The sequence below is a fragment of the Sinocyclocheilus grahami genome, unplaced genomic scaffold, assembly GCF_001515645.1.
Source record: "Sinocyclocheilus grahami isolate Dianchi unplaced genomic scaffold, SAMN03320097.WGS_v1.1 scaffold932.1, whole genome shotgun sequence".
Lineage (NCBI taxonomy): Eukaryota > Metazoa > Chordata > Actinopteri > Cypriniformes > Cyprinidae > Sinocyclocheilus > Sinocyclocheilus grahami.
The window spans coordinates 193,371-205,870 of NW_015506111.1; the positions used below are offsets into that span (position 1 = coordinate 193,371).

Sequence of the window (12,500 nt, forward strand, 5' to 3'; positions counted from 1 at the left end):
GGCTGCATGATTAATCGAATGCGATTGTCATGCGCATTTTGTTAAAAAAGCCGGCTCTGTAATCAGTAGTAAATCATCATCACGTGCTTTCAGATGGAGCAGCATTTACTACACAGAGCCGTAGTTCACTGACAAGTTACGCAAAAAAAATCGCATACGATTTTATTGCGCGATTATGAAATCGAAGAAATTGTTCGCGATAATGACAGCGGTTTGCATAGCTTCTCAGTGAACTACGGCTCTGTGAAGTAAATGCTGCTCAATCTGAAAGCATGTGAAAATACCACATTTAATAACATATTTTTACTCCAAACTCGCTTCATAACGTCAGTCGAGTGTTTGAAATAAATCCTTCTGTGAGATGATGTGGCTTCTTACACAGAATAAGGCACGCAACATATTTCATAGTATTTAAGCAGTGATAAAATCATTGCATTATATATATACTTTATTTTGATGAAAATTATAATAATAAGAACTCCAGTAAACCGTATATTGCCGTAGTCGCGTGTTTATTAGTCACATTGAATCAATGAAAGCAGTTGAATCTTCTGTTTATTCAGCTGCAACGATAGGCATTTTCTGGGTTTCTTCTGCGAGGCGTGTTTGGAGTTTCAGCGCGAGAGCGCCCTCTGGCCTTTGGATGGAGATTTACTGCTGATCACAGAACCGCGCTTCACTGAAAGATACGCATGACAATCACAGCTTTTGTCGAATCGCGATCTCGATTCCATTTAGATTTATCGTGCAGCCCTAGATTATGCGCATTTGTCTCAATTTCTCAATTGTGCGCATACATTTTTAATGCGCGTTTTTAGAATTTATATGCATCTTGGCGTTTCCATTCAGCAGGGTTTTTTTAATGCGATATTCCAAAATGCGCATAAAAATAGGTGGGTGCAAACAAAGCTATATTGAGAAAAATCGCATTTTTGTCAAATACTGCATCTGGACCATATTCAGTAATATTATCAAAGCAAAGATGCAGTAGATGGCTTCCATCAGCACTCCTAAATCTTGCACAGTCCTTTACCACTTTCTGGATTGACATTTCACTCTTTAACATTGGGCTGTTTTCATTTATATGCGGTTAGTGTTGATGATCGCATTATTTTTTCGCATGCATACATATGAGATCGCTCGTTTCTGCGGCTTCCTGGTTGGTGTTTTTGATCGGCACATTCAAGACTCATTCAGGAGATGCCAGACGTTGATATGCCAGTCACGGGTCTATCATGCCAAGAACTCTGCTCATGTGTTTGCATAATGATGCATTTAAAAGTTAATGACCAAACGTATCATTATAAAAGTTCACAATGTTGCTGCAGATGAAATATAACACGCATAACATTAAATAAAAATTTTTAATCAGGTTAGACATTGACTATTTATCACTCAAACCCCTTTCTCTGCATGTCAGTCGGTCTCGCATATCCGCCATGTTTGTAGTTTTTAAACATTTTTTATGCGTGTTTGAAGTTCTAATCGAATCCTCTCCACCGCGCAATGTGTTGTGGGCAATATTAGCCGTTAGAGTGTGCATCGATCTGCACTTCGAATTTTAATCTCAAGTAGTAGACCATCTGGGAATCTTTGGCATAGCCTACTCTTTTCAGCATACATACTAATTCTATTTTCAAATACTATTTGTGACCCTGGACCACAAAACCAGTCATATTTTTTAATAAATTAAGCTTTCCATTGATGTATGGTTTGTTAGGATAGGACAATATTTGGCCGAGATACAACTATTTGAAAATCTGGAATCTGAGGATGCAAAAAAATCTAAATATTGAGAAAATCAACTTTAAAGGTGTCCAAATAAAGTTCTTAGCAATGCATATTACTAATCAAAAATTAAGTTTTGATATATTTACAGTAGGAAATTTACAAAATATCTTCAAGGAACATGATCTTTACTTAATATCCTAATGATTTTTGGCATAACAGAAAAATCGATCATTTTAACCCATACAATGTATTGTTGGCTATTGCTACAAATATACCCCAGCGACTTAAGACTGCTTTTGTGCTCCAGGGTCACATTTAGGACGGATAGTATGCGAATTGGGATGCAGCAACCGTCTCATGAATAACGGAAAACTCCTTGTTTGGTGGGGAAAGAGTTAACCATGGTAAAACTCTGTCTGCAGGAGATCGACGGTAAAGCTCTGATGTTACTGAGGAGCGACATGGTGATGAAGTACATGGGTCTGAAACTCGGACCGGCACTCAAACTCTGCCACCACATCGAGAGACTCAAGCAAGGCAAGCAGTGAAGCACACGGACAGAAACCTCACCTCCACATCGACACGCTGCTCCAGAGGGGGCTGATGGGAAACCGCCGTGTGTTGCTCTCCATAAACACACACACCTGGACGCTCATCTGCAGCCAGAGCACACTGAGGAACACTAGTGCCGCTCTCTGGGAGCGAACGGGAGCGAAGGTGCGTTTGGATGGTCTTACCTCCTGCCATCTCGTCTCCACAAAGATGCAGATGCTTTAAGGGCCGAGTAGCTCACCGATAGTGCTTGTTTTTGAGTCTGATGTTGGCTATTTATCGCTCTACCTCCCTGTGACGTCATACTAGTCCACAGGTGTTTCTGGAATCACTTACAGCCACTGAAAACCTGCTTTTTAGTTGCGTTTAATTTGTGTATTTAGTTCAAACAAAACACATCATGTTTCGTAACCTCAAAGGAAAAGTTCGGCCAATCGTCATTATTTACGGTCCAAACCCGTACTACTTTGTTTTTTCCGTCGAACACAAAAAGAGACGTTTTGTAGAATGTTCACGCTGCTCGTTTTCATGCAATTCTGCTATATTGGCGAAATTATGTTCGACCAAAAAACTGATTGTTTTTGTTTGGTTGGAGATTAGATTTAAGAGTGTTCACAAGTAAATCTTCAATGTTTTCGCGCCAAACATCTATTTCAAAACATCAAAACAATATTAATAGCATATTGGGAACCAGTTTGGCACATATTGATTTCTAGTAAATCACATCAGAACAATCAAAACAAACAAAAAAAAACATTTAGGCCTAAAATTGGCATTTATGTAATTGAATTGTATATCAAATTTCCATCCTTCTGGATTACACCGTTTTAACATTAAAATAATAATAATAAACTTAATGCGATTTATATTTGTCAGTCATGCGTAAATTAAAAACGGGACAGATTTTTGCACTCAAAATCATTGCATGGTTATATTTGATTATTTATATATTTTCAAAATGCATTTATTCAAATCGCTTAGAATCAGCATAAATTGTTAATTATGAAAACAATTAAATGTATTCAGTTTAAAAGTATAAACAAGGTTAAATATGACTAGGAGTGGAACAAGCAATACTCAATTAGTTAATAATTTTGTATGAGATCAAAATTATTTGGGTATATATATAAATATATAAAGCTGGTTATTGTGTATTCAAATTATTAGTACTATTACAGAAATCTGACCTGTTTCACTTATGTATGACTGACAAATATACATCACATTGTTTATTAATGTTAAAACTGTGAATTCTAAACTTTTATATGTATATATGTATGCAATTTAAATACATAAATCTTAAATTTAAGCCTAAATAGTAATGAAATACTGTCATTTTTATCAGTGAAATGCCCTTCTGCTTTGAAAAACCTCAATATCCGAGCTTCATTATGTCGTAGATCTAATATAGTTTTCCCGTACGCTGTGTATTTTCTCTTTCGACTGCGAGTTTAGTCTCGAGTGTCACGAGTGTGGATGTTCCGGAGCGTTCCGAGGAGATAACGCTGTTTGAGTTGGCCTCGGTTTTGTTACAGAAACTCGTTGAGCTCTTATCTGGGGAATGTTTGAATTGACTTGTGTTATGAAGTGTTGCGAAGCCAGGGTTAGACGTTAACCTGACACCTACAGCAGCCGCAGAGCAGTATTCAAGAGACCGAAACGCAGCATGTGATGGAGAAATGTACGAGTTTGCCACTCGAGGACAGGAAAGTCGTCAAAACCGGTTCATTTCAATGAAGCGTCGCTGTAGAAGCCTCATTAGAAATCACTAAAATAGTGGGAATGTGATGTAATGTGAACGCCGGCGTGTTTTCCTCCGGCTTGATCTCGAAGTTGATGTTGATATTTGATCATTGTCATCGATAGATCAGACGTCAATGGCGTATTATGGGTTTAACCATAAAACTCAGCAACAGGAATGTACAATTTTGTAGAGAAGAAATATTTTAAGCTAAACATGTTGTATATGGAGGTGGGAAGCGTGACGATACGTTACGGGGGGCTGCTTATTTGGGATTCGTTGTTTAATATACCTTGTACTGCCTTCCAGCGCTTTTTACCGGGAGGAGATGTCCATTTTAAATAGCTATGTTCAAATTGCCTTGCTTTACTTTAAAACTTCTCAGGTTTTTTCCCCATCTTTTGTAACGTAGCATTTCAAGTTAGTCGTGAATGTGATCGTTTCGACTTTTCAGTTCCTTTGTCGAACTTTTTGAAAGAAAAAAAATCACATGTATTCGTAATGTTGTGCCATATAGATTCATCAAATGATTGAATATCAATACTTGTTATGAAAAAACACACACACACACACACACACACTCTTCGATCTTGATACCAGAGACGTTTTTAATCATGAAATTTTTAAAGCTAATGCATTCGTCACGTACACATTTTCAACGATACAAATAATAAATAAATAATTTAAAACATCACCAGACTCTGTTTCATTCTTTTATCCATTCAGTTGTTTACAAAAGCTCTTCATGTTAAAACAAACAGACATTCAATTATTAAAATGTCAGTACCTATAAAAGAGTTAGAGGGTCGTCTGACACAAATTAATTCACATCATAGAAACGGTCATGGTTTATTCTGATCTGAGAAGAGTGAGAATATACTGTATCACATGCTGGAAAATGATTTTTTCCAAATGCAAAATTTGACTTTCTTCCTAACATTCTTAAATTAAGATGCATTTAATTGTTTTCTGAAAAAGTTATCAATTTATTAAACTAAGAAAAAAAACATCTACCAATGGGTTAATAAAAATAGACTTATTTAAAAGGAGAACAAGTTTATTTTTCTTACTCCATTGGCAGATCACTTGTTTCATGTTTTAAGCACAAAGTCACACTATATATATATATATCTTCTCCACTGAATACATCTTGATTTAAGAATGTTTAGATATTTGTACGGGAAAACAAGACAAAAACTGAGGAAGGACATTGTTGCAAGGCTTTAGAGTTTAAAAACACATTTCAGTGCTGACATGAAAAAGACAAGTAAAATTGCACAGCAGTTCATCAGATGTAACTATAAAACCCAATGCTTGAGTGTAGTCTGAAAATGGAGGAAATCTGTCAAGCTGATAGTTTGAGAAAGTTCATAGAGTTCTACATGAAAACCTTTCCTGGCTCAATGTGAACTATAAAAGACGCCTTCCTGATTTTCCTTCTGCAAGAATTCCATTAAGCAAACACGCAAACACGAGACGGCACATTTCATACTGACATGTCAAATAAATCCTGCCATGCTTTCATCTTTCTCTCTGTGGACACTACTGATGGTGCGTCTAGAAGCTCATTTGATTCTGTTGAAAGTGGAATGAAGGACAAGTCACTTCTCATCTGAGCCACTGCACCATATTGGTACTGACTTAGTAAAAAACAAAAAATTACGTAACACAGAATCTTCATGTGTGACCAAATGAGACTCCTGTTGGTTTGGCTGTGGAGATGATCTTACGGTTGGGGTGAACTTGCATGAAGTACGAAATATAACACCTTATATAGAATAAAATTTGATTTACTGAGTTTACTCCTGTTGTTTATAAGGAGATTTGGGGTAAAGTTCACAAAATGTTCAAGAACATGCCAGCAAGTCATACTGCACCCAAAAATTAAAAGATCCAAAAGAAATTAGATTTTGCTTTAAGAAAATGAATAGAATTCATTCCAATCAGAATTTTTTTTGCATTGTGATATTTGATCATAAACACCATTTTCCATCCAAATTCTCACTATTATAAATGCACAAAAAAGCAAAAATTTAAATTGTAAAGGATTTTTACATTGTGACAGTATTTTACCTTTAATGCTGCTCTAACTTAAGAAAAAAAAATATGACCGTAATTTTGTGGTCAACTAAATACAGTAACTGATATTGAGAAATTGAATATATATATATAAATATTATTTCTCATGATGGAAAATGGTGTTTATGATAACTATCACAATGCAAAAAAAAAAAAAGAAACACTAAAAATGGTCCTCAAAATAGGTTTAAAAGCTCTTTCTGAATTCTGATTCTATTCATTTTCTTAAAGCAAAATCTGATTTCTTTTAGATCTTTTCATTGTTGGGTGCAATATGACTTGTGCAATATGACTTGCTGGCATTTTTGTGAACTTTACCCAAAATATCCTTTTGAACAACAGGAGTAAACTCAGTAAATCAAGTGCCACTTTATATATATATATATACATACAATAATGAATGAGAGTAGTCATGAAAATGTCACAATGTGAAAAATCTTCAATAAAATGGGTTTTATATATGCGCTTATCGGGCTAATTTGGCTGATTCAATGTTGAGTTTGTGATGTGGGGGTCTGTCAGCTGTAGCACAGTTTTAATAAGTTGATTACTAAACTGGGATAATCAGTAGGTTAATGCTATCATGCTATCAATCAAACCACATGAAAGCAACAAAATCACAGATTTTGTGCCATAAAGCAGCATTCATAATCCACATTAAAATTCTTAATGAATGGTTTAAAGTAAAAAAAAGTGGCACTTAATTTTATCCATTAAAAATGTATTTGATCAAGCAGGGGAATGAGGCCAGACCTAAAGGGGAGTTTGCAAAGGATTGTAAACAGCCACATGAAAGCAACAAAATCACAGATTTTGTGCCATAAAGCAGCATTCATAATCCACATTAAAATTCTTAATGAATGGTTTAAAGTAAAAAAAAAGTGGCACTTAATTTTATCCATTAAAAATGTATTTGATCAAGCAGGGGAATGAGGCCAGACCTAAAGGGGAGTTTGCAAAGGATTGTAAAAATCACCAGCACACACTTTTGAAGAGGTGTTTTGACTGGGACTGAAGGTCAAGTTCACCCTCAAGCATCTCCACATATTCAAATGATAACACTTCTAATTCTATCAATTGCCGTAACCTTTTATCCTGTAATGTTACTTGCCATTAAATTTTATGCATTATCTGTTAGCAAGACTGCAACAGTAGCTTAAAACATCGACTAAACAGTCTTAATATTAGCCAATTGCTTGTGCAACTTTACTGACATCACCCAAGTTCTTCATTTTCATCAAAGATTAAATAAAAAACACAAGAATACCATACACCAATGAGTTTTGCACAACATGACAAGTAACATGTACAGTATAAAGAAAACCAGGCTCACCCGAGAAGGAAAACTGATCTTAATGCTTGCTGAGGGATAGATGTTTAATTTTGAACTCTTCACGTCCATTGTCGGCAATTCACCATCTAAAACACTGAAGGTATATTAGGATCATTCAAATCTGTACACTGTTGCAAGGGAAACTCTCCTTGTGTTCACACAGCTGGCTGACTATAACCTAAAAAATTACTCTGAGTTGAACCCACGGCCATAAAAACAGCATTAATAAGCCATTTCACTCAGATTTGTTGTCGTTAGGGACGAACCCCCAATGATTATTTAGTTTTAATTTAGTTTGGGGCGGGTGAAGGGAGGCTTTTTACCCCCCAAAGGGAGGATGATGAAAACTATGCTTTGTTGCTACTGACAACCATTTCCTCCAATCATCAGACTTAATGAAACCGAGATTTGGGCTTTGCCAAGTCATTATCAGGCTGCCATGCTAACTGCTTACCCCTCCCTGTTCTTCAAAGAGGATGCTCCGCTCCAATGCCCCACTGATTAATACAGTGATTAGGGAAGCAAAAGGTCACGGTTCCCTTCTACAGTTCATTAGGACCAAAAATGCAAAATGTCTTGCACTCCAAGTGTAAACAGCGAGAGGAGAGCAAGAATTCATCATATTAGCGAGAGGAGAATTTGTCAGGGCTACACGTTGCGTTTCTCACTGACAGCTGGCCAGGTTTCAAAACAGATCTCATGCATATTAATGGCAATGCAGATTACACATGATTAATCATTCATGAGGATGTGTGACCGAAATCAAAATGCATAGGAAGGGAGTCGATTCTGGCGTTAATGCTAAAAAATATCAGTAGTAGTGCAGTTTAGGCAATTCAGATTGGTTCTTTTATACTTGGAGCATTTTCCTGTCGACTTCGTCTGATTGCTTTATAATGAATGGATCAAATGCCAACCGTCAGACCAGAGGCGGCCAGCATCAGTCTAAATCATTTGAACAGCATGGAGAACAAGCTTTAGGCTTTATTTCTGCCAGGAATGCATTTATCATCATCATACCCTGGTTAAATTTCTCAGACCAGCTTTTTTCAAAGTAGTTATTTACCTAGCTACACCTCAGTAGCGGTTTCATTGCTCATGTCCTTGGTTTTCCCTTCTCACTCTCACTCTCAAGAGAGCATGTGTTATTTTCTGGGCAGAAATGCTGCCAGTCGCTGCTTCTTTATGGGCAGTATATGAATCTCCTGGGAGCTTACTTTCTTCAGTTTGATGCCTCTGTTTTTAGAGATCTTTTTGAGCGGGTCACTGGATTCTCCTCGCTGATCCACTGGGACCCTGGGAAGTGTGGCGAAGCCCCCTTGACTGGCATCACGTTTGATGGAAAAGTTCTTTGTAGAAACACCTGATAATCCTTTTAGCTTGCTGCAGAAAATGGCAGGCATGGCGTCTTTGACCGACACAATGACTTTGGCAGTCTGCGACGTGCTGACGATCTCGATGTTGCCGCTTCCGGTGAGCGCAGAGTCATGTAGCGCCCCAGCCACTGTGCTACCGTGACCGCTGTCTACCACCCACTTGTGCTGTCTGCTGAACTCTAGAGATGCTAAACCACTTAGCAGCTTGGTGTCTAGCTTCGGCGTGCAGTCTACTGGCCGGAGAACCCCAAGAGTCAAAGCCCCACTGCTAACATTTTCCCCCAGGTGGCACACCCTCTCCCGCTCCGGGGCCAATGGCCCATATGTGCTACAAGTCTGGATGCATGTCTTTCTTATACTAGGTATAGACAAATCAAGGACACTGTCTTGCTGAAATGGCTGGATCCCTTGTGGCACATCAACATGGATTGAAGGATGAGGTGCCCTTATGGATAAATCTAGCACTTCTCCATCTGTCACTAAAGGGGATGAGCAAGAGCGAAGAGACTGTTGGACTACTGCCATTTCCTTGCTGGTAAATGTCAAATGAGGGGAGATGTCACTAGGTGAAGTCTGTGTGCTTTTGCTTGAAGTACAAGCTGGTTTAGGGACGTCTACCTCTACCTTGGAGTCCTTGCAAGTGGAGACCGGGAATGGGATTGGCACTGGGATTGGAAGAGGCATTGGAAGTGGTATCACAACAGGATAGGGGACAAGCAAGGTGGCTGGAGGCACCAGAGGGGCTAGTGGAGAGCTGTAGGGGTGCGAGAGAGGCAGAGGAGGAAAGAACGCAGAGGCAAGGTCAACTTGCGGGAAAGACGCTGGGTGGCAAGTGGGAGAAGAGTTGCCTTGGCCAGGGAAGAGGTCCTGCAGGATGGCTGCAAAGTTAGGGTTCTGAAGAAGAGTCAGTAGACTAGTATCCAACACTGGATTTGTGCCTTTCTGGTCCAGGACTGGAGGTGCTCCAAGAGCAAGAGAAGGGTTCTGGCACAGGATGCTGTTCTGCAGCGGCAGGGCAGGACAAGTTGCCGTTTGTTGAAGCAATTGATGATTCAAATGTTGGAGGACTTGTTGTTCCAAGACCAGAGGTAGGGACACAGGACCCTGACTAGTCATCAGGTACGAAGTGGCCCCTGATTGTCCGACTTGAGGGGCAGCTGGTCCAGCAAGGATTGGCAATACTACTGGACTCTCCCCTAAGCAGATTGGCTGGAGCACAGTTGTAGCAACCTTCAGGGCAACACCGTTGGGAGACTCAGCAGCCGGGGTCACCACCGGGGTGGCTTGTATCGTTAGTAGGGGTGACAGAGATCGCTTTGTTATGGTTGGAGAGCTGACATTCCATGTCTCGGGTGAAATAATTGGAGTGGTCTCCCCTTCCAGTTTCCCAACTGCATCAGTGGCGGCGGATCCATCATTGCAGACCTCTTCCTCAGAGTTTGCCATGTCTACGGCTACAGAATCTTTGTACGGCTCTTCCATCGTGTCTTGATTATGTAAATCTCTTTCAGGTGCTGCAAGTAGAGGATTTCATGGTTTTCTTCAGCACAAAACCTAGAATCAAATGGGAGAAGTGGATTAGTAGTTGGCAACAACTACATGTGTCGATGTAAACCACAATACTCAACATAGTAATTGTTGGTAAACCTTCATAATCTGTTAGATCCTTACCTGTCCTCTATAACTTTAATACTCCAAGCTAACAAGGGACCAAGGAGGCATTGTTTCCTTTCCTGCTAAAAGTTCAACCATCTGTTTTTGTCCACCAAGAGCTGTAAGCTTTTAGAATGACGTCATGAAAACGAGAGTGGATTCGCAGACACAAACACAGAATTATGGGAGACACCAGAAGAGAGTTTACAAAGACTTCTCACAGGAGCCTTTCTCACAGACAGACTGCTTCGCTGGCTTGGGATGGGAGGAAAGAGAGCACGGGGGAGGATTTGATGAAATTACGTCGCACAGTGCCTGGGTTTATTTGTTTATGAGCCAGCGTTAGTGTGGAGTTTATTACACAAAATGCTGCCAAGACTATGAAGTGAACCTCCCTCTGGCAAACACACAGCGAGTGAAAGAATGCCAGAGAGACAGAAAGGAGGAAAAAGAGAGTACCTTGAAGAAGAGAGAAATGGGAAGAAATAAAAAGAGCAAGGGAGGGAGAGAAAAGCCAAAAACGTGAGGGAAAAAAGATCAGGGGATTCAGAAATGGGTGCAATCTTTCAAAGAAACAACTTTCAAAGCAGCAGATTTTCAGTCTGCGTTAAGTACCCATTAAAAATTGCTGTTTTTTTTTTGCAAACAGGATGACCTGAACACGTGCACCAACCACAAACAACACTAAAACCATCTTTTGCATTTCTGTTTTCACTACCAAAAACATTATCAACAATTTTATCTGCAACAATTCCAAAAGCATAGCAGCAGAAAAGTATACATTTTCTCTGTCAGTAAATCATACCAAAAACTACATGTAATGCTGACAAATGTTGGAGGGCAGGCTCATGCTAGCACAGCGAGAACTGCCTTATCTGTATTTTTTCAGGCAAGCTGCAAAACAAAAGAAAGCTGCCAACTGATTTAGGACCAAATTGTGTCCCAGGGTGAATTTCAGAACCACTTCTAAAGCACTGAATTTCCATTCCTGTACTGACGGAAGAACAGTGGAAAAAGTCAGATAAGGAAGCAGACGGCCTTGACACATCTGCTCCTCTCTGATTACTCAGTAACAGTGTTTCTCACCGACCCTAAATCAACCCTCAATCGGTGAGTGCTGCGGTTTAGAAACACTGATCCAAGATCAGACCTCTCCAAGTAGTCACACGTGACTTCTAAACTGCCTTGCAGATTTTTGGTGGTTTTTTGTCTCAAATTATATTGTGAAGCATATTCTGTGCACATTTTGTGAATTTTCTGACATTCCAAGCAGCTAAATAAATTCACTGTTTGCACATTTACATGCAAAATTAACGACAGTGTTTCTCACCGACCCTAAATCAACCGGTGAGTGCTGCGGTTTAGAAACACTGATCTAAGATCAGACCTCTCCAAGTAGTCACACGTGACTTCTAAACTGCCTTGCAGATTTTTGGTGGTTTTTTGTCTCAAATTATATTGTGAAGCATATTCTGTGCACATTTTGTGAATTTTCTGACATTCCAAGCAGCTAAATAAATTCACTGTTTGCACATTTACATGCAAAATTAACTCTCCGCTCTCCTGCTTTATCACCTTTAGTGTCCTTGCTGCAGCCCTGTGTTGAGTAGCATCACATGTGTGAGGTGCATTTTTCCCCCATCAGTCTTTGCACAAACATGTCTTTAATTTAAAATTAGTCTTAGTCTCCGCATTCTCTATGCCAAAGACGCTGAGTGATGTAACTTGGCTGGAAATGGCGCGTTTGTTTAAGTCTTTGGAAAACAAACACATGCTTCAAATGCTACCCAATTACAATCTATGAGAGGAACAGCCAAAAACTTGGAAATAAATCCTGAGCGGGGATAAAAGTCGATAAATTACAATCTAGCATTGGAAAGCCAACAAGGTGGGTCGCCAAACCCTCTGTATGATTTGTTTCTGAGATACTGCATTCCAGATGGGCTTTCTGTGGGCTGACGGATTCCTGCAGTGTGAGACAGTTAATGCAAACAGCATTACAGAAGCACGAGCGTGTGTGTTCACAGCAACAGGT

The 12,500-nt window shown here is 39.3% G+C and overlaps 2 protein-coding genes across 2 annotated transcripts in view; one reads left to right on the forward strand and one right to left on the reverse strand.

The window, feature by feature from the left end:
• Positions 1-3,181, forward strand: part of LOC107564407 (polycomb protein SCMH1-like) — a 44,128-nt gene extending 40,947 nt beyond the window's left edge. Inside the window, exon 14 of the mRNA XM_016249498.1 lies at positions 2,154-3,181. Coding sequence (XP_016104984.1) covers positions 2,154-2,279 — 126 coding nt within the window. The 3' untranslated portion in view covers positions 2,280-3,181. The remainder of the gene's footprint in view (positions 1-2,153) is intronic.
• A 3,710-nt stretch (positions 3,182-6,891) lies between these two features.
• Positions 6,892-12,500, reverse strand: part of LOC107564408 (retinoic acid-induced protein 2-like) — a 20,003-nt gene continuing 14,394 nt past the window's right edge. Inside the window, exon 2 of the mRNA XM_016249499.1 lies at positions 6,892-10,366. Within this exon, the coding sequence (XP_016104985.1) occupies positions 8,582-10,294 (1,713 nt within the window). The 5' untranslated portion in view covers positions 10,295-10,366 and the 3' untranslated portion in view covers positions 6,892-8,581. The remainder of the gene's footprint in view (positions 10,367-12,500) is intronic.